Raw genomic sequence first — 20015 nt, 5'->3', positions numbered from 1 at the left:
GGTAGGGGGGTAGGCAGCAGTTAATATGTTCTAAAAATTTGCTAGAAATTACTTAGTAACATGGAGCATAATGACTCAGATGCTGGTGTTTTATGAATGCAACATTAAAATTCCTTCTCTTAGTTTTAAAATCTGTCCAGACTTTTACTTTGTGAATCACTGAGTGAACTAGTGTGAAGCCTCTTTTGTGGGGAAGCGGCAAAGAGTCTTACGAGTTTTGGGGGTGTAGGTGATGGAGTTATCTGTGTGTGGGTTTCTGCATGTGTTTGAATTCCTAGAGATCCTTGGTGCCCTGCTCTCCATCCTGTGCATCTGGGTGGTGACTGGCGTGCTGGTGTACCTGGCGTGTGAGCGCCTGCTGTATCCCGATTACCAGATCCAGGCGACTGTGATGATCATCGTTTCCAGCTGCGCAGTGGCAGCCAACATTATGTAAGTCATCCCCTGGTCCCCGCACAGTGCCCATGAGGCTCTCCTGTAACTCTATCTGGACAAAGACTTTTTAAAAACTCAGTACTTGTGAAGATGATAGAGGCCAGACAGAGTGTTTGAATGGCTTTAAGATTGAAAACAAGGTTAACTGCTTTTGTTTAAGCTAAAGTGTTTTTTAATACTGGCTTCCACTAGCTACCATGTTTCGAAAGCTTCTGGTGTGCCAGAGGCAGGGTTAGGATGTTTGGATATACATTACCAACTTTAATGTTCACAACACTCCTATGTTACAGATCAGGAAACTGACGCCCAGTGAGGTTAAGTAGTACAGAGCCAGGATTTTAATCCAGATTCACAGACCCAGAAATTGAGCTCCTTTACATTCTCAGGCATGTCAATGGTTCCACATGGGGCGTAACTTACTACTGTTCCATTTTTGTGAGGTGAGCAGATGATGGCCTCCCCGTGGGTTGCGTTGGAAGGGACTCTAAAATGTATTTACTTCAGTCCCCATTTTACTTTTGCATTCTCTTTTGCAACATTTCCATAAAATGGTCATTAGTTTCATATATTTTAATAGAACTCATAAAAGGAAATTTATTTCCCTCAAAAACAGCCTCTATTATCTTTGCAGCATTGTGACTGCATGAAAATTCTTCCTTGTGCTATGTTAGTTAAATTCTCCCTTTGGTTTCAACCTGCTGGTCCATTCTTTTATCTAGGCAGTCTTAAATAATTTTACAGGAGTTGAGCATATGTCCCTTGACAAATGAGTCTCCCTTTCCTAAAATGAACTACTGGATTGCTCAGGCAATGGGGTTTTGAGGTCAGGACTTTGATCTTTTTGAGTCAAATTTCTCCTTCCCATTTGAGGATCTAATTCTGGGCAACTCTACTTAAAACTCCATCCACCCATCTCTCTGTCTAGTGATCTAGCTAGCTATCATGTTGGTGGACAGAATAATGACCCACTCCCCTAAAAAGATTTAAACATCCTAACCCCTGGAACTTCTGAATATGTTAAATCATATGGCAAAAGGAACTGTGCAAATGTGATGAAGGATATTAAGATAGGGGATTATCCTGGATTATCCAGGTGAGCCCACATAATGACAAGCATCCTTATAAGAAGGAGACAGGAGATCAGAGAGGAGAGAAGATGCTGTATATCTGATGTTGAAAATGGAGAACGCAGCCTGGAGCCAGGTGACCTCTAGAAGCTGGAAAAGACAAGAACATGAATTCCCTTCTAGAACCTCTAGAAAAGATGCAGTCCTAGAGACCCACTGTAGACTTCTGACCTCCAGAACTATAAGTTTGTGTTGTTTTAAGCTGCTAAAACATTATGGTAATTTATTACAGAAGCAATAGGAAACTCAGCCTATTTATCATCTGCCTATCTATCTTGCAATGCAACTTGATATATGCTCTGAGGTAGATTTTCACATGAAAGTAGAGAAGACAGTGATCGAAAAATGAAGTTTTAAACAGTGGATTTTAAGAGGGGGCACAATGGCATCTCTGGAATTCAAGAATAGCTGAGCACGTACACTTTGAAAAAGGTCCTCAGTTCATTCTAATAGCCTTGCCTCTTGACATCTCACTTACCCAGCTCTCAGTTTGTGAGCCATTGCTCAAAATCTCTGAGCTAAATAATTAGAAGAATGGTGTTTGATCTGCTGTCAGTGACTAGATCCCTATCTTCAGCCAGTTAACTTGAAAATGTGTTTCACATTGGCACTGGGAGAAAAAGTGTGAGTCGATCAATGTAAATCTATCACCCCTAGGAGACAAATATGCCAGAGCACACATATTGCTGACTACAGGTCAATAATGTCTGCTTTGCATAAGGAGAACAATATGGTCTTGAGGCAGAAGGAAGAATACAAGTATTAACTTCCTGAGAGTCATATGTCACGTAGGCTGTCTTGATGCTACACAAAGATGAAGGCTACAAACCTACCCAACTATCACATCAATCTGGGGCCTCAATGATCAGGTTTGATTTTCTAAACAGATATCATCCAAATTTTCTTTCTCTTGTAACTGCTTTTGAACATTGACCTTCACATTGCAGGTGCTTTTTACACTCAGAAAGTCAAGGCAGTTGGAAATCTCTGCCTTCTTTGTGCGAGTAGATAGTTATTGATGGATAAGAATGCTGAGTAACTATAATATTTTCTCCAAAAACTGGGATTACAGGTTTCAAATGCTGCTAGATGCTGTATTGTTTGAATATAAAGATATCAGAACTGCGATTCAGGAATAAATCTATTCCTTGGGGACTCAAAATCAGGACAGAAAGTTCCAATTGAAGTTGTGAAGAGATTCTAGGATGAAGGTTATAAATAGAGCCTGAAGGCTATTGCCTGCTAAGTTTTCACTGCCTGAAACATTTCCTTCCCTCAGCATATTTAACTCTAGCTTAAGCTTTTGAGTTCAACTCAGCTGTAACGTCTTTCTAACTAAATCAGGCTCCTCTGTTGTATTACCCATAGTACCAGTTCTTGGTGGACTTACTGTAATTAGAATTTTCCACTTTTGTGTGTTGGGGGGGAGGGGGGTGCTTAAACTTTACCTTCTCCAGTACATTTAAAGCTACACTGGGGAATGACCACATCTGTTTTCACTCACCTTTATGGCCCAAGATTTTACAAGTGTCTGCATATGAGTGACTACATATGTTTTTTTCCTGTCTCTTTTTGTCAATAAGATGAGTAAAAGAATGAATGACAATGTGATGAACACACATGGCAGATCAGATGAGGGTCTATGATCTGTCAGCCATATCAGGCTGTCTAAGGGACCTTAAATGGTAACTCCAAGTTGAGAGTGAATTTCTACCCAAACACTGAACATCTGAAAACTGTATATTCTGTAGTGATCAGATCTTGATGCCTAGTGGTCATTCCACTTTGTGGTGATGACCTGAGTTTTAACAGACACTTTACCTGAAAATAGAATGGGATACATGACGTTGAACAATATGTTGCTGTTTTTAAATCTTTGTTCCAAAATGTTTAGAAAAGGTTCAGAAAGGCAAAACACTGAGCTGTCAGTGAAAATGTTCTAATTTTACGTTTAGTCTAATACCACTTAAAGGTATAGATAAACAGAATTATGCACATAGTTTGTAGTATTTGCTATTGATCACTTTGAGACAAGAGATGCTCAGCTTTGCAATATATTGTGTATATATATATGTACACATACCAGATCATTTTTAATACATTAATATATTTCTACTTCTGGATTAAGAGCTTTATATCCATGAGCACAATATTCTCATCATTGGACATTAAGAAATCATTCAAATTTCAAATTCTTTTGAAAATGCACAAAATTAAGTAAAATAAAAGGTAAAATAGAGCCTCAATAAAATTCACTACTTATTTTATTTTTCCCTTATTTATCCCTTCCTGTGTTTTTTTTGTGTGTGAAACCAGTACTTTTAATTAAGCTCCCAATGAAGCTTGACTTTAAGCCAGCTCAGTGCCTGACAGTCAACCTTCAATAAAGGAGATTTCCTCCCTTCATTGTCAAATGCTTGATTTTCATCTAAGAAGTGATGCTTTCCAGTTTCAATGTGAAACAGAGAAACATTAGGTGGATGAATGAGTAAACTGGGTGTGTCTCTGTGGTTTGTTTTTGTATAAAAGTATTAAAATTTTATGACACGTGTATTTAAACATTAGTCAAAGATAGATCTTTTTAAAGCATAAATACTTCAACTATCTATCATTTTGGATAATGCATGTTATTGCCAGCTCCTCCATTATGCTGCCTACATTTTGAAAACTGATCTCATGTGTGCTAAGAACATTGTTCTCTCTTTCAGACTAACTGTGGTTTTGCACCAGAGACGCCTTGGCCACAATCACAAGGAAGTGCAAGCCAATGCCAGCGTCAGAGCTGCTTTTGTGCATGCCCTTGGAGATCTATTTCAGAGTATCAGTGTGCTAATTAGTGCACTTATTATCTACTTTAAGGTGAGTTTGAGTTTACCCACCATCCTAGTACTTACATAGATTAGGTAGTACAGAAGCTCCAACATTAACTTAAAGAGAATGGGCATCCTCTGTTTACCTATACAAACTACTTTGCAAAGCTAAAGCAAGCAAACAAACCCTCAACCATGGTGTTAAGATGAATAGCAACTAAACTGTGAATACCTTCAGGTTCTTGGATTATAAGCAATAGGGAACATCTCTGGCTCACTTTAGCAAAAAGTATATTTAATGGCTGAAATTTACTGTGTGTGCTCCTAGACAGACGTCAAAGTAGAAATAAGGGCAAATTTTGATATCTAGATTTTAGAAACGGTCCAACTTCTGTCCGAGACACCACACTGAAATAAATGTGTCTCAACAAATTTTGTTTTCTGTTTTTGTCACTTCTGAAGAATGATATTTCTGTGAACAGAGTCCAATTGACCTAGGTTGTGTCTTGTGTCTGCTGCTTGGCTGAAGGGAGGTTAGAGTACCTGATTTATTGTTCCACCAGTATTGCCCCAATGGGGGAGAGGTGGCTTCTCCCCCAAAAGCCAAAGTGCTAATGAAAAGTGGGAAAGACTGCCAGGTAAGCCTCTGACCCTAAATAAATAAATATCCACTACAGATCTCTACCTGGTAATACTGATAACAGAGATGGGTTAGCAGGCACAGAATGGAGAAGAACATTTAGCTCTGTCTGTTTGCATCACAATTGTCTAATTTGCAGAGACTCACAGCTTTTCCTGAAAAAGGGAAAACATGTAAATAAAAATTACAAAAATATCTGAATTCAGTTGAGCAAAATGATCACTGAAAGCTTTAAGTCTAAGGCAAATCTAGTTCAAAATCATAAGGGTACGTGGAGTTTGAGGGTCTACTTACAGAAGTTGAGTTGATGCTGAGTTTCTTAAAGATACTTTTCTGTGGCAAAGAACTTCATCAAGGGTAGAAAAGCAGACATTTCACCCTGAGGCTAAGGGTTCCAGTGAGGAGACTGAGCAAGGATGACACTTTGGTTCACACCCTTAAGACTGCATCAAAGATGCCAGCCTTGAGTATGTGCAATACTTGAGAGGCAAAGAAATAAACTCACCCCAGTCAACCAAGAGCATAGTCCAGGTATATGCTGGCCATATGCAATTTCTGAGCAAGTAATATCCTTTCTTCTGCTCATTATAATTAAGGCCAAAACGTCATTGGATCTTGTGGGCATATTTATGCATACTTTCATCACATACTCTGTACTTTCATTAATCTTCAAGAAGTTAAATCAGGGCTCTTGAGAGCAAACTTAAGAATATTCTTCCTTTTAGTTCTTAAATTACGGGGAGAGCATGTCTTGGAGCCTCACTTCTTTATTTGCTGGTAGTTTAAAGCTAAAAGGAAGGATTGAGTCTTCAAAAACCAAGTCTTGCCTCTGAGTTGGATGACACATGTCAAAAGGGTGAATGAGTGACAGAGAAGGAAAGACGCAGGGAGGTTTACTTATTTTATTAATCAGACTTTCTGGAAGAGAGGTATGAATTCAGTTAACCAAAATCCTTGTTTTTTTCTAGCCAGAGTATAAACTAGCTGACCCAATCTGCACATTCATCTTTTCCATCCTGGTTTTGGCCAGCACCATCACTATCTTAAAGGACTTCTCCATCTTACTCATGGAAGGTAGGAGTGATTTTATTATTACTCCCAGGGTCAGTGTTTTCTGTTCCCTAGAATCACAAAAGGGCATGACTGTAAGGCATGCTCACTGTTAATTTGAATTATGGAAAAAATTTAAAGTGATAAGGAATTTTTGTGAAAACGATCGTTTGATTTTTTTCATATGGGAACAAGTGAAAAGAACTGGCTTCTATTCCTGCTCTAGCAACTGTTATGTAATATTTCACAGTGTAAAAACAATAAGTATAAACATCATGAGGAGATACTGCAAAAATATAAATTATTCCCTAAATATACCTGGAAAAGACCTAAGAAAAAACTACATAAATTTACCTCCTAGGCTGCATTAGAGCTAAACATTTTTTTTTCAAATTGTATCTCTGAGTAGAAGAAAACAAGGGTGACCCTTTATTTGTTTGGCAAGTGTTTATTGAGCCCCAGCTCTGTGCGAGGTAATGTGCTCAGAACTGGAGTTACAGAGAGGAGCAGAGCAGAACACAGCTCTCTTATGAAGTTCTGGGCTGTAGTGTGCTATGACGTTCAGGTGTCTGCACTAAGTTCAACATCAATATGGCCTCCTGGGAACAGGGTACCACTAGGTTGCCTAAGGAAGGGTGAACTGGCACAGATCAGAAACAGAGTGGGTCAAAGCTCTTGTGCCGATCAGTAGTGGGATTGTGCCTGTGAATAGCCACTGCCCTACAGCCTGGGCAACATAGTGAGACCCCATCTCTCAAAATAAAGTATAGTAAAATGAAATATGGGCTGGGCACAGTGGCTCATGCCTATAATTCCAGGAATTACAGTTTGGGAGGCTGAGGTGGGAGGATTGCTTGAATCCGGGAGTTTGAGACCAACCTGGGCAATACGGGAAAACCTTATCTCTACAAAAAATACAAAAAATTACCTGGGCATTGTGGTGCAAGCCTGTAGTCCCAGCTACTCAGGAGCCTGAGGTGGGAGGATCACTTGAGGTTGGGAGGCAGAGGCTGCAGTGAGCCGAGATGGTGCCACTGTACTCCAGCCTGGGTGACAGAGTAAGACCCTACCTCAACAAAATAAAATTTTAAAAAAATGAAAGCTTTGTCCTCATGGGGATAATACTTTAATAAGGGGAGAAAGAGATTATTCAAAAAATTACACTGAAATGCAATAGTGGGAACTGCTACAAAGAAGAGGTGTGGGTCTTTTATTAGAGATCTTAACATGGCTGGGAGCAGGGGCCAGTGGTCCCAGAGGCTTTGCTGAGGCCTGCTGTTAGGCCCGAGTAGGATCTTATGTTATTAACCTCATCACCTACAGCCCCATTATCATTATCCTTGACTACTCTCCCGGGCCTGTGAAATTTCTGTCTGGCTCTTTGAGTCTTCCAACTATCCAGGAACAGATCACATAAATAACCCTCACTGCAAAGAAATCCATCCTTATGCCGAAAGCTTACTGCCTGCCTCCTTTCCCCCATTCTGCAATTTGGTGATTTTCTTTTCATTTGGCATAAAATGGTTGAAGAACTACTGGTTTCTGCCCTTTCTAGGCTACATCTTTACTGGCAGAGTTAGCTCAGAGAGATATCATATAGTTGAAAAAGCAAGGTCTTTGTATCAGACCCACCTTCGTTCAAATGCTAGTCATGCAAGTTTCTAGCTGTGAGACCTCAGGTAACCTCCTCTGAACTTCAGTTTCGCAACTCAAAAATGGGAGTATCACATCCACGATACAGTGTTGCTGAGACGATTAGATGAAATAAATGGCATTACGCTAGAACACAGTGGAAGCTTGGTAAATATAAACTATCAGCTAGCATTTTTGTGTTGACTGGAATATAGGAAATATGAAGCTACATTGTGGAAATAAACACTATACTGTATATTTACCTGCACAGGAAGAAATTCCCAATTCTTGGTTATAGACTGTGGCGATAGCACTAGTCAGCCATAGATGCTGATGGCCTCAGAAAGGCCAGATAAGAGAGTCTTGATCAGAATAAATCCATCTTCATCACCAGAAGAACTATTCAGTGGTACTTGGAATGGGAGAACTACTGACTCCCGTTGACATTATCTTAGAATATTAAAGTATGTCAGAGAGTGACATCAGCAAGATGGCTGACTAGAGATGCTGGGGCTAGTCCCCCCAATAAGAAAGGGCCAAGGCAACAAATAACTAGAGGAGATTTGACTGGAGCATCAAAGGGAAAGTGTGGGAGTACAACCTAGGTGTCCAACACTAGATGAATGGATCAAGAAAATGCAGTGTATATACACAATGGAATACTATTCAGTGATGAAAAACAATGAAATCCTGTTATTTGTAGAAACATGGATGGAACTGGGGGACATTATGCTAAGTAAAATAAGCCAGGAAATGAAAGTTAAACATCACATGTTTTGGCTCATATGTGGAAGCTAAAAAAAAAAAATGTTCCCATAGAAGTAAAAAGTAGAACAGATAACAGAGGCAGGGAAGGGGAAGAGTAGGATAGGGAGAGAGTTGTTAAAGGATGCAAAATTACAATGAGATAGGAGGAATAAGCTCTAATGTTCTATAGCACTATAGAATGACAATAATACAATTAACAATAATATATAGTTTCAAATAGCTAGAAGGAAGATATTGAATGTTCCCAACAGGCTGAAATAATAAATGTATGACATGATGAATTTGCTAATTACCCTCATCTGATCACTATGCATTATCTGTATGGCAATAGCACTGTGTGTCCCTTACATATGTACAATTATTGTCAATTTAAAACTGTTTAAAATTTAAAAATAAGGTTTATTGGAGACCCAAGGTACTCAATTATATTTAGAAGGTGAAGGTGATTTATCATTGCTACATTGACCATTTGTATTAACAAATGATACCATTTTCTATCCCACATTCCAGGAAAATAGGTATTATAAAATAGGTATTTGGACATACATATTTGTCCAAAACCCTTATTAGACTAACCCAGCAGTTCTCAAACTTTAGTGGCATCAGAATCACCTGGATGGTTTATTAAAACACAGATATCTGAACCCACTCCTACAATTCTTGAGTCAGTATATCTTATTGGGGAGTAGGAGGGGCAAGAATTTGAATTTCTAACAAGATGCTGTTGCTGCTGGTCCCAGGACAACAATTCAGGAACCACTGGACTAATCTTTTCGTACCACTGAAGGGATTCTCACATGCTGGCCATGGGAATGGCACCTGTAAAATTCAGCCAGAGCTATAAGTTTGCATCATATCAAATATCCGAATGATTGAAATATCCAGACATTAGCTGATTTTTTTTTTTTTTTGTCCAGCACATTTTGACATAAGGTAGATCTGGTCTCAGAGTGCAGTTGCCTTTAGTGACAGCTCACATTTCATTAGCGTTCACTGCTAAGTATACATTTAAAGGTTTGTTCTTGGTGGTCACTACAATTTTTGAAAGATGATAGTGTTGACAACAGTGAAATGGATAAAGGAGTCAAATGTCACATAGTAACAGTGAATTTTCTGGCTCTAATATTTGGGTTGTCAAGCCACAGAAGCATCCATTTTCTTTCCTGAGCACCAAGTGCTGAGCTGCAGCTGTTGTTGCTATTATGGAAGTTATTGACTTAAAGAAAGATAAAAGACAAGTTGGTGTACAATTTGAAATGAGTTATATTCCACTTTTTTTGTGTGTCTCACTATAGCTCTTCCTTGGTGATTATCTTTCTTATTTTACTTCAGGAAAAGTGCAGAGACTGGTCTGCATCAGTTAATTATAGAAACTAGCAGATAACTCCTTTCTGGAAGACACTTACTTTTTAAATTAGGTCTTCAAATTATGTTAGTATGGTACTTAGTAAAATTTAAAAATAATACAGAAAAGTATGCAATAATTTAAAAAAGTCTCCTTATATTTCCATCTTTGCCTTCTCAGTCCTATTCTTCAGGGATAATACCTATTAATAAGTTGACATTTATCTTTCCAAAGATATTTGTGCATTTGCATATATATATATATACACACACACACGTATATGTATATGTGTATGTGATGTATGTGTGTGCCTTTTTTTTAATAAAAATGGGATTACATATTGATTCACATTTTTCTCTGCACCTGACATTTTTCACTTGGAGATCTTTTATATTAGCACATACATAGATATACCCCGTTCTTCACAGCTGTAATTACTCCACAGCATGGAAGGACTTGCTTGTGATGGACATTATAAACAATGATGTAATTATCACCCTTGGATATATATATTTTTAGCACTTGAATATCTGTGGAATAATTCCTAGAAGTGATATTGCTGTTTCAAAACTTACATGCTGTATTAGTTTGTTTTTGCACTGCTCATAAAGACATACCTGAGACTGGGTAATTATAAAGAGTAAGAGGTTTAATGGACTCGCAGTTTCACATGGCTGGGGAGGGTTCACAATCATGGCAGAAGGCAAAGGAGGAGCACAGTCACACCTTACATGGCAGCAGGCAAGAAAGCTTTTGCAGGAGAACTCCCATTTGTAAAACCATTAGATCTACGAGACTTATTCACTACCACGAGAACAGTATGGGGGAACTGCCCTCATGATTCAATTATCTTCACCTGGCCCCACCCTTGACATCTGGGGATTATTACAATTAAAGGTGAGATTCGGGTGAGATTTGGGTGGGGACACAGCCAAACTATATCACATGCATTTCAAAATTTGATAGATATTACCATTTCTACCAAAGATATAGTATCAATTTCCTTCCCCCCAACAGCATATGAAAATGCTCCTTTCCTCACATCATCACAACCACTGAGTATTATCAAACTGTTCATTCTTTTCTACTCTGATAGGTGAAATAGTGTATCTTATTGATTTCAAATGCAATTATTTAACTATGAATGGTGTTCAGTGGTTTTTAAAATACATTTGTAAGTCTGGGAAGTTATTTATTAAACACTAATTTAGATATTTTTCTGGATGCATTAATATTTTTTTCAGACTCCCCCCCAGGCAAAAGAAAGTTCTAGGATGTGATGGAGCATCAAGGACAGAGGGGCCATGCCTCTTGCCTGGCAACACTATTTCTTATAATAAAATAAGTCATGGTGGACCTGTGTTCTCTATAATAGTAATGAGATGAAGGAGACAAGTGAAAAAAGGGTAGTGGGATCATGACTTAATTTCAAAGGGCCTAGATGAATGATAGCAGGTCTTCAAATGGTAATTCCCCAAAGAGATGACACACATTAGGCGTAACAGATAATGTTTCGATTGTAATTCCTAGACTCTAGTATTTGCATAACACTTTGTACTCAGAGCACAGACGTTGGGATCTGATATCCCTGAGTCTGCCACTTCTCTTTGTGACCTTAGCAATGTTCCTTAATCTAACTGACCCCAATTTCCTCTCCTCTAGTTAAGTAACCTTAATAACTAGCTTCTAAAGTTTTTAGGAATATTAAATGAGATAATTGCTATAAATGAAGTACTTTGCACAAACTTTACACATAGTGGGCCCTCAATAAAAGTTTGTTATTATTATTAAAACAGTTTTACCCATGACTTTATTCACATTGCATGGCTAATTTGAGACAAGAACTCCTTTCATCTGCTTCTAGGAGCCTAGGTCTCTTGCCACTCATAGAGTAAAACAGCATAATGACCAGCTCTTTGTTACTTCCACAAACAATATTAGGTAGGATCAAAAACTCAGCTTATGCTGTAGAGAATTTTGAGTTAACTTCAAGGAAGAAATCCCCCATGAACAAGGTTCTTAGCCTATTTATGCCTAGTGTTCCATTATTGGAATGCTAAGCATGTGGGAGTTATTTATATCCTACTGCTCAAGGTCATTGCCAAGGTCTCATTACAAAAATTCAAAAAATTGCAACCTCAGGCATAAATGGGTTAAATTTTTCAAAAGGAGGGTTAAGGGTTCCCCATTTCTTTAAGTAGATGGTTCTCAGCTCTAGCTGCTCATTATCATCCTCTGGGAAGCTTTTAAAAAATACTTATTCTCAGGCTTCCCATACCCAGTGTATTAGGCTGTTCTCACATTGCTATAAAGAAATACCTGAGATTGGATAATTTATAAAGAAAATAAGTTTAATTGGCTCATGGTTCTGTAGGCTATACAGGAAGCATGGTGGCATTTGCTTCTGGGGAGGCCTCAAGAAGCTTCCAATAGTGGCAAAAGGCAAAGGGGGAGCAGGCACGTCACATGATGAGAATGGAGCAAGGGCAGGGAGGTGCCACACACTTTTAAATGACCAAATCTTGCAAGAACTCACTCATCATCGCAAAGACAGCACCAAGCCATGAGGGATCTGGCACCATGACGCAAACACTTCCCACCAGGCCCCATCTCCAGCATTGGGGAATACAATTTAACATGAGACACTGGCAAGGACACATATGCAAACTATATCACCCAGAGATTCTGATTTAATTGTCTGGGGTTGGGGCTGGCTTTGGTATTTTTAAAAATATGTAGTCAGGTTAGAGAACCACTGCAAAGCAGAGCTGCTCAGTGGCTCATGCATGTTAGTGCAGTGGTTCAATCTCGGCTGCCTGATAGAATCACCAAATGAGCATTGATGTTGGGCCTTATCCACAGAGATTCTGATTTAATTGGTCTTAGATTATAACTTCGTCATCAGGATTTCTAAAATCTCCTCTGGTAATACTAATGTGCATCCAAGGTTGAAAACCACTCTGAAAGACTCTAGATTTTGGAGCTTCATCCATAGAAATTTCCTTTTAGGTCTGGAATGGAGTCGTGGTACATTTGTTTTTAATAAACAGCCCAGGTGTTTGTGTTGTTTGTACATAACTGAAGTAGAGGCTAAAAAAGGGCCGTACTTAGACATCTCTTATACAGCATCCTCCAGCGTAGCTAAAATAATGGAAAATTTACAAAAGGAATAAGACGGTATTATACAATGTTAGGATCTTCTATTAGCACAGTTCACTAAATGACCTGTTGGGTAACTAATCTTTGTACAACATTGCCGTTCATAACGTTTAGATATTTTCTGAATTGCTCCTCAAAGAGTTCTGTGATCTATGTGTTGTTCTTATCACCCTTATTTTACTACAAATGTGCTGAGGATCAGAGAAGTTCTGGGATTTGGGTAAATTCACAATAGTTGTCATCAGCATGCTAACCCATGATTATTTGATACCAAATTTCATGTTATTCATTTTACTTTCCAGAGTGTATATAAAGATAGTTGGAAAAGGCACAGTTAGTTTAATAGTATACCGTAAAAACTAAGGATAATTACCGTTGTTGGTTATTGCACAGTAAATTCTGCAAGTATTCTGAGTGGGAACTTTTGGTTGATGGTAAACCTTCAAGTAGTCAGGTAAATCTTCTTTGTAAACATTTGAAGTAAGAAACCAGCAAAGGGATAAGCACCTTGAACTTTGGGTGAGGACTTTGCAGCTTGTTTAGGTAATTCAATGAGCTGTATTTAGTTGAATAATTACAGCCTCCATCTCTTACCTTTTGTCAGGTGTGCCAAAGAGCCTGAATTACAATGGTGTGAAAGAGCTTATTTTAGCAGTCGACGGGGTGGTGTCTGTGCACAGCCTGCACATCTGGTCTCTAACAATGAATCAAGTAATTCTCTCAGCTCATGTTGCTACAGGTCAGTGAGTTTTGTAAACACCCTGGAAAAAAATTCAGTCCTTGTCCTGTAAAGTCAGTAATTTCCCTCCTTTTTGTAGAGCTGCCCTTATTGTCTGTTGCTTGTCAAAACATTATAAAGTGTTTTCTATTACCAAGGGCCTTTGAAACTAGCCCACTTATTGATGTTGTCATAGCAACAATGATACCCATGACATCGTTGGGGCTGACTGCAGAGGGCCGAGGACAGACAGAACAAAGGGCTAAAATGCAACCCCAACTTCAAGGCCTTGGACTCTGAAAATTCAACTTCATCTGTTTGGCTTGGTGTCCTATCAGTCAAATAATAGGAATGAATTAAAAACTTAATCTTAATTGAGTATCTCCTCTATATATGATGTTTTTCCTAGAACTGAAAATAGGAAGATGAAAGAGACACAGGCCCCGCTCTTCAATTTCTAACAAGCAAATGGATGTGCTAATAGGAATTATGGCGGGTCCCACACTGTGTGGTTAGAAATTCTGCAGCCATGTGAGAAAATTCTTATAATATTAGGTTTATACTAAAAATTACCTTTTCAAGAAGTTAATTTTTGTCTCTGATATGTCCTAGAGCTGGGAGACTAGGTAGTGAGAGAGCATTTACTGCCTCAGGAGAAAGCTCAGGCCAAAGATAATACATTAGGCTGCTAAAAAATGACTCAAGAAGTTACTTAGGGGCAGGGGACAGGAATACTAGTGACAGTCATTTGAAAACTGTGCTTTCTCAGACATCCTCATCTTCTCCAAGGGGCTCAGGTCTGACTTCAGGGAATTTACAGCATTCACTATGCCAATATTTCACTGCAAATGGAAGAATCTAGTAAACACTCAGGTTGCTATGGAGGGGGCTTTACAGCCTGCTGATAGCATTTGGGACAGGAAAACAATATGGCAGTGAGGGTTGCTGCTCTAAGAAAGGTCTGTGGGGAGCTCTAAACGCTTCTTGGTTCCTGTCACTATCCTTGATATAAATTCTGATTACATACAAGGCCTGCAACCCAGAGATCCCTGGGAGCTGGTGAGCAGGGCTGTATAAGAAATAATAGTTCTGTCTTGGCTTTTTCCAGGGCTTGTCTCCCCTTCCATACTAAGCTCCTAGGAATGCCAGACTCCAGAGATAATAGCAGACAGAAAGAGTTCCCATAGCGACAGGGCACTTTCCTGTACCAGAGTTTCCCCTGCCTTGTCTGTGTGAGTGTAGCTGATTATCAGAGCCAACATGGCTTCCTCTGAGTGGCCTGCCTCTGCCCTGCCCCAGGAGGTCAAAGACAAAGTACTTGAAGTTGGAGTCACAGCAGTCACCCATGCGTGTGCAATCAGCGCTAATCTCCCTGTGGTTCTTTATCAACAGCAGCCAGCCGGGAGAGCCAAGTGGTTCGGAGAGAAATTGCTAGAGCCCTCAGCAAAAGCTTTACGGTGTACTCACTCACCATTCAGATGGAATCTCCAGTCGACCAGGATCCAGACTGCCTTTTCTGTGAAGACCCCCGTGACTAGCTCAGTCACATGTCAGCTTCCCAAATTTGACAGGCGGCCTTCAAACATGCTGCTATGCAGTTTCTGCATCATAGAAAATAAGGAACCAAAGGAAGCAATTCATGTCATGGTGCAATGCACATTTTATCTATTTAGTTAGCTCCATTCACCATGAAGGAAGAGGCACTGAGATCCATCAATCAGTTGGATTATATACTGATCAGTAGCTGTGTTCAATTACAGGAATGTGTATATAGATTATTCCTGAGTGGAGCCGAAATAACAGCTGTTTGTAACTATCGGCAGTACAAAATTCATCTCCCTTCCAATAATGCATCTTGAGGACACATAGGTAAATTTGAACTCAGGAAAGTCTTACTAGAAATCAGTGGAAGGGAAAAATAGTCACAAAATTTTCCCAAAACATGAGAAACAAAAAATAAGGAGAGCCAAGTCAGGAATAAAATGACTCTGTATGCTAACACCCCATTAGAACTTCGTTCTCTCACTAAGCTGTAATGTGATTTTTTTTTTTCTACTCTGAATTGGAAATATATATGAATATACAGAGAGGCACTTAAACTAATTTTTATTTACTTGTCACATTTTGGCAATAAATCCCTCTTATTTCTAAATTCTAACTTGTTTATTTCAAAACTTTATGTAATCACTGTTCAAAAGAAAATATTTTCACCTACCAGAGTGCTTAAACACTGGCACCAGCCAAAGAATGTGATTGTAGAGACCCAGCAGTCTTCAAGAACAGCCGACAAAAACATTGGAGTTGACCCCAGCAAGTTGTTGCTACAGATAATTTAGATATTTACCTGCAAGAAGGAATAAAGCAGATGCAACCGATTCATTCAGTCCACGAGCATGATCTGAGCACTGCTTTGTACTAGACATTGGGCTTAGCATTGGAACTATAAAGAGGAATCAGATGTAGCAAGTGCTTCTATGTCCTGGTAGCAACTCAACACTATCTGTGGAGAGTAAACTAAAGATATGCAGGCCAACATTCTGGAAATCCTATGTCAATGGGTTTGGTTTGGAACCTGGACTTCTACATTTTTAAAAGTTACCCAGAGATGCTTCTAAAGATGAGCCATAGTCTAGAAGATTGTCAACCACAGGAGGTCATTGAGTGGGACAGCTAGACACATACACAGGCAGCTACAGTAATATCTTGAATTGCAGTGATGTAGTGGGGTATAAAAGGAAAGCGATAGATATTGCTGGATGGGCATGGCCAGTGAGGTTTCATGTCACTGAGGTGACAACCCTGTTGGACTCTGAATTACATATGGAGGTTCTCCAGGCAGATGAAGAAGAGAAGGCATTCTAGACAAAAGGAAGACTAGGCGCAAGGCACACTTATGTTTGTCTGTTAGCTTTTAGTTGAAAAAGCAAAATACGTGATGCAAAGAAAACTCTCCACGCTGTGATTTTTAAAACTACATACTTTTTGCAACTTTATGGTCATGAATATTGTAGAGAACAGGAGATAGGTCTTAGATTATTTTTATGCTGTTGTCAGACTCTAGCAGGGTACTAGAAACCTAGCAGGCATTAATAATTGTTGAGGCAATGACTCTGAGACTATATCTGGGCCTTGTCATTATTTATCATTTATATTTGTATTTTTTTTCTGAAATTTGAGGGCCAAGAAAACATTGACTTTGACTGAGAAGGTCACATCTGTGCCATCTCTGCAAATCAATCAGCACCACTGAAATGGCTACTTAGCATTCTGCTGAGCTTTCCCTGCTCAGTTGAAATGAATATACTCATCCCTCACCTCAATGAGCATGTTTAGGCAACCAGGATTAGAGCCCCTCAGGTTCCCAGTGTCTCCTGCCACATCCGATTCTCAAAATGGAAAGAATGGTTTATGCCAAATCATTTTTCCTGTCTCAAGGACCACTGAATGGTTTTGCTTTTCCATATTTTGCATAGGACACCCTAAAGACTAGGTGACTTGGCAAACACACAAGTTTTAGTATAATTCTTTGCTTCTGCTTCCTTTTGAAACCCATGTTTAGATTTGATTTTATATCAGAAATTCACTGAATGTCAGGTAATCATTAGGGAGGGAGATTTGTGTGTCAACCAAAGGAATTGTCCCATGGGTGCAGGGTGTTTCTGCTGTTTGCCTGAAATTCTGCTTTTTTAGTGAGCTAGACTGAAAACTCTGAACAGTAGATGTTTATGTGGCAAAATGCAAGGCAATCTACAACAGAGATTTTAAGGATTTTGAGATGAAAAAACAGATGCTACTCAGGGGCTTTACGCACCATCCATCAATTCTGAAGTTCTGACTCCCATTACCATTTCCCTAGTGTGGTTAGAACTCCAGGCCACCAGAAGTAAGTGGAATAATGTAGTTGAATTCTTTACTTCATGGTGTTGTATCCTCTGCAGCTATCAAGACGTTAATGATCTTCTATGTCTTTTCTCAGTATTATTATACTTCAAGTTCTGGGGTATATGTGCAGAACATGTAGGTTTGTTACATAGGTATACACATGCCATGGTGGTTTGCTGCACTCATCAACCGGTCATCTACATTCCTTTATGTCTTTCAAAGCAACACTCTATTCTTCTGAGTGGTGAAATCAGGTCAACTTTACCACCACCCTCCATTTTTAATATGCTTCACCGTCATCCAGCACCCACTTAAGATTTATCTAGGGCTCTATGGTGATGTTAGGACCCATAAAAGAAATGTATGCCTTCCATATGTTTGGTTACAGATGGGAAATGGGAATGTTGAAGGACATGAAAGAAAGGATGTTTACACATTAAGCATCAGTTCTCAAGCTAGATTGCCTGAGTTTGAATCTTAGCTCTTCCCTTTATTAGCTCTGTGACCTCAAGCTAGTTACTTAAATGCCCTGATCCTCTATTTCCTGATCAGTAAAACCTCCCTGTTCAAATGTGTGAGAGTTTAATAAATTAGGACACTTTAAAAGGTTGGAGCTGTGCATAGCACGTAGTTAGCATTCAGTACATGTTAACTGTTAGTTTTTATTATGTACAAACATGAGTGGGCACAGAATTTTAAATCATCTAAACTTTTGAGAAATTTTGAGTTATCAACACAGTTCCCACAAGACAGCGGCAAAATTATTGGTGAGAATTAAACAGCTGTTTCTCTGAGGAAGCAATGGAGGCTTGCTGGGATGAAGGCATTTACTGAGAGGCTGTTACCTAGTGAGAGTGATGAATTAATTAAAATAGTCGGATCCCTTTCTGACTCTCTCTGAAAGCTTCCACTTTTATCTTTGAAAAGCAGAATTGTCACTCCAAGGACATTTATTAACAAAAAGTACAACTGTCCAGTGCGATGAAGACAAAGTCATAGGTCTCCCAAGTCTTACACTATTCCTGTGAAATATCATGTCCTTGGCTTTTCTCTGTCATGTAGCCTCAACTTTCTCTGACCAGGTGCATTTCCTTCTCTGGTTTCTGAATTGCCAGGGGCAAATTTGGATCACTTAATATCTGTTAAATTTTGTGACCTGACAAAAGTCTCTTAGCACTGTAGTGTTAAAAAGAAAAACACCTCCCAGGCATATACATTTTATAGATTCCTGGAGAATGTTGCTCTCCAGCTCCATCCCCACCCAGTGAAATAAGATCCAGAGAGTCTTGCAAAGAGACAAGCCTCATTTTCCACAATTAGCTCTAAAGTGCCTCCAGGAAATGATTTTCTCAGCTCATCTCTCTGTATTCCCTGTTTTGGATCACAGGGCAATCTGTTTAAATGACTAATTACAGAAATCATTAAAGGCACCAAGCAAATGTCATCTTTGAATACCCACATCCCAAGTTTTACAAATCCTGCCTGGCTTGACAGTGATGAGGCCACTTAACAGTCCAGCGCAGGCGGATGTTAAAAAAAATAAAAAGGTGACCATCTGCGGTTTAGTTTTTTAACTTTCTGATTTCACACTTAACGTTTGTCATTCTGTTACTGGGCACCTGTTTAAATTCTATTTTAAAATGTTAGTGTGTGTTGTTTAAAATAAAATCAAGAAAGAGAGAGTTTGGGTTAAGTCATCTTTTTATCACCAAAATCATGGCAGGACATGTTTTTCATGACACCAATGAGGACTGTAATGAGAATACATTCTTTCACTCTCAGTCGTTTATTGGAAGAAATAACTCATTTGGGGAACATATTTGTCTAGAGAGATGGAAGATAATGTGTTAGAATCAGGGGTGCTTTTGAAATTATGGGCATAAAACCCCAATGGGGGAAGAAGATGGTGGTCAGATGTGGCAGGAGCCCTTGACAGTTGTGAAAAACAAACTTGTGCTTCTTCGACCATAAAGCCAGGAAGTGATGAGAGATGTTAAGCTGAATTGCACCCCTTTCAGGAGTGTCAGTCAAGTCCTGGAGACAATGTATCATTATAATTGCCCTATATTTCCTTTCTTCAAAGGGATATCCATTTGTCAAAAACATAATTATCCTATTTACAGCCATTAAAACCCTATGGTTGTTATACACAGTCCAACAGTACTATCAAACATTATTTCCCTGAATCTGTTGAGTTTAGGAGTATTTTGGGATATTGCAGAAGAAGAAAGGGCACCAGCTGTACTGAAGATATTGTAAACCATGGTGAGTTAACCTGTACAATGGAATTAGGATCAGATGCGAATTTAGGGTTTCCTTTGAAGTTAAATTGCGTTCTTCAAACGGGAATCAGTAGAGATTTAATGAACCAGTGCCCTGGTTTGTTTCTAACTCCTCCTCCATTTTTATAGAGATGAATAGGGGATTTTATTGGGCATATACGTGAGAT

General features: G+C 39.1%; 1 protein-coding gene across 3 annotated transcripts in view; it reads left to right on the top strand.

Annotated features, from left to right (window-relative positions):
• SLC30A8 (solute carrier family 30 (zinc transporter), member 8) overlaps window positions 1–19247 on the top strand; it is a 254824-nt gene extending 235577 nt beyond the window's left edge. For all 3 annotated transcript variants that reach the window (XM_011966139.1, XM_011966137.1, XM_011966138.1), the window contains 5 exons: window positions 279–432; window positions 4271–4421; window positions 5981–6086; window positions 13571–13705; window positions 15077–19247. In XM_011966139.1, the coding sequence (XP_011821529.1) occupies window positions 279–432; window positions 4271–4421; window positions 5981–6086; window positions 13571–13705; window positions 15077–15222 (692 nt within the window). In that variant the 3' untranslated portion in view covers window positions 15223–19247. The remainder of the gene's footprint in view (window positions 1–278; window positions 433–4270; window positions 4422–5980; window positions 6087–13570; window positions 13706–15076) is intronic.
• Window positions 19248–20015: the final 768 nt, after the last annotated feature.

This window comes from Mandrillus leucophaeus, unplaced genomic scaffold (assembly GCF_000951045.1).
Source record: "Mandrillus leucophaeus isolate KB7577 unplaced genomic scaffold, Mleu.le_1.0 Scaffold749, whole genome shotgun sequence".
Taxonomy (NCBI): Eukaryota; Metazoa; Chordata; class Mammalia; order Primates; family Cercopithecidae; genus Mandrillus; species Mandrillus leucophaeus.
The sequence above is the reverse complement of the archived record's forward strand: the minus strand, read 5'-3'. Positions and strand labels throughout refer to the sequence as shown.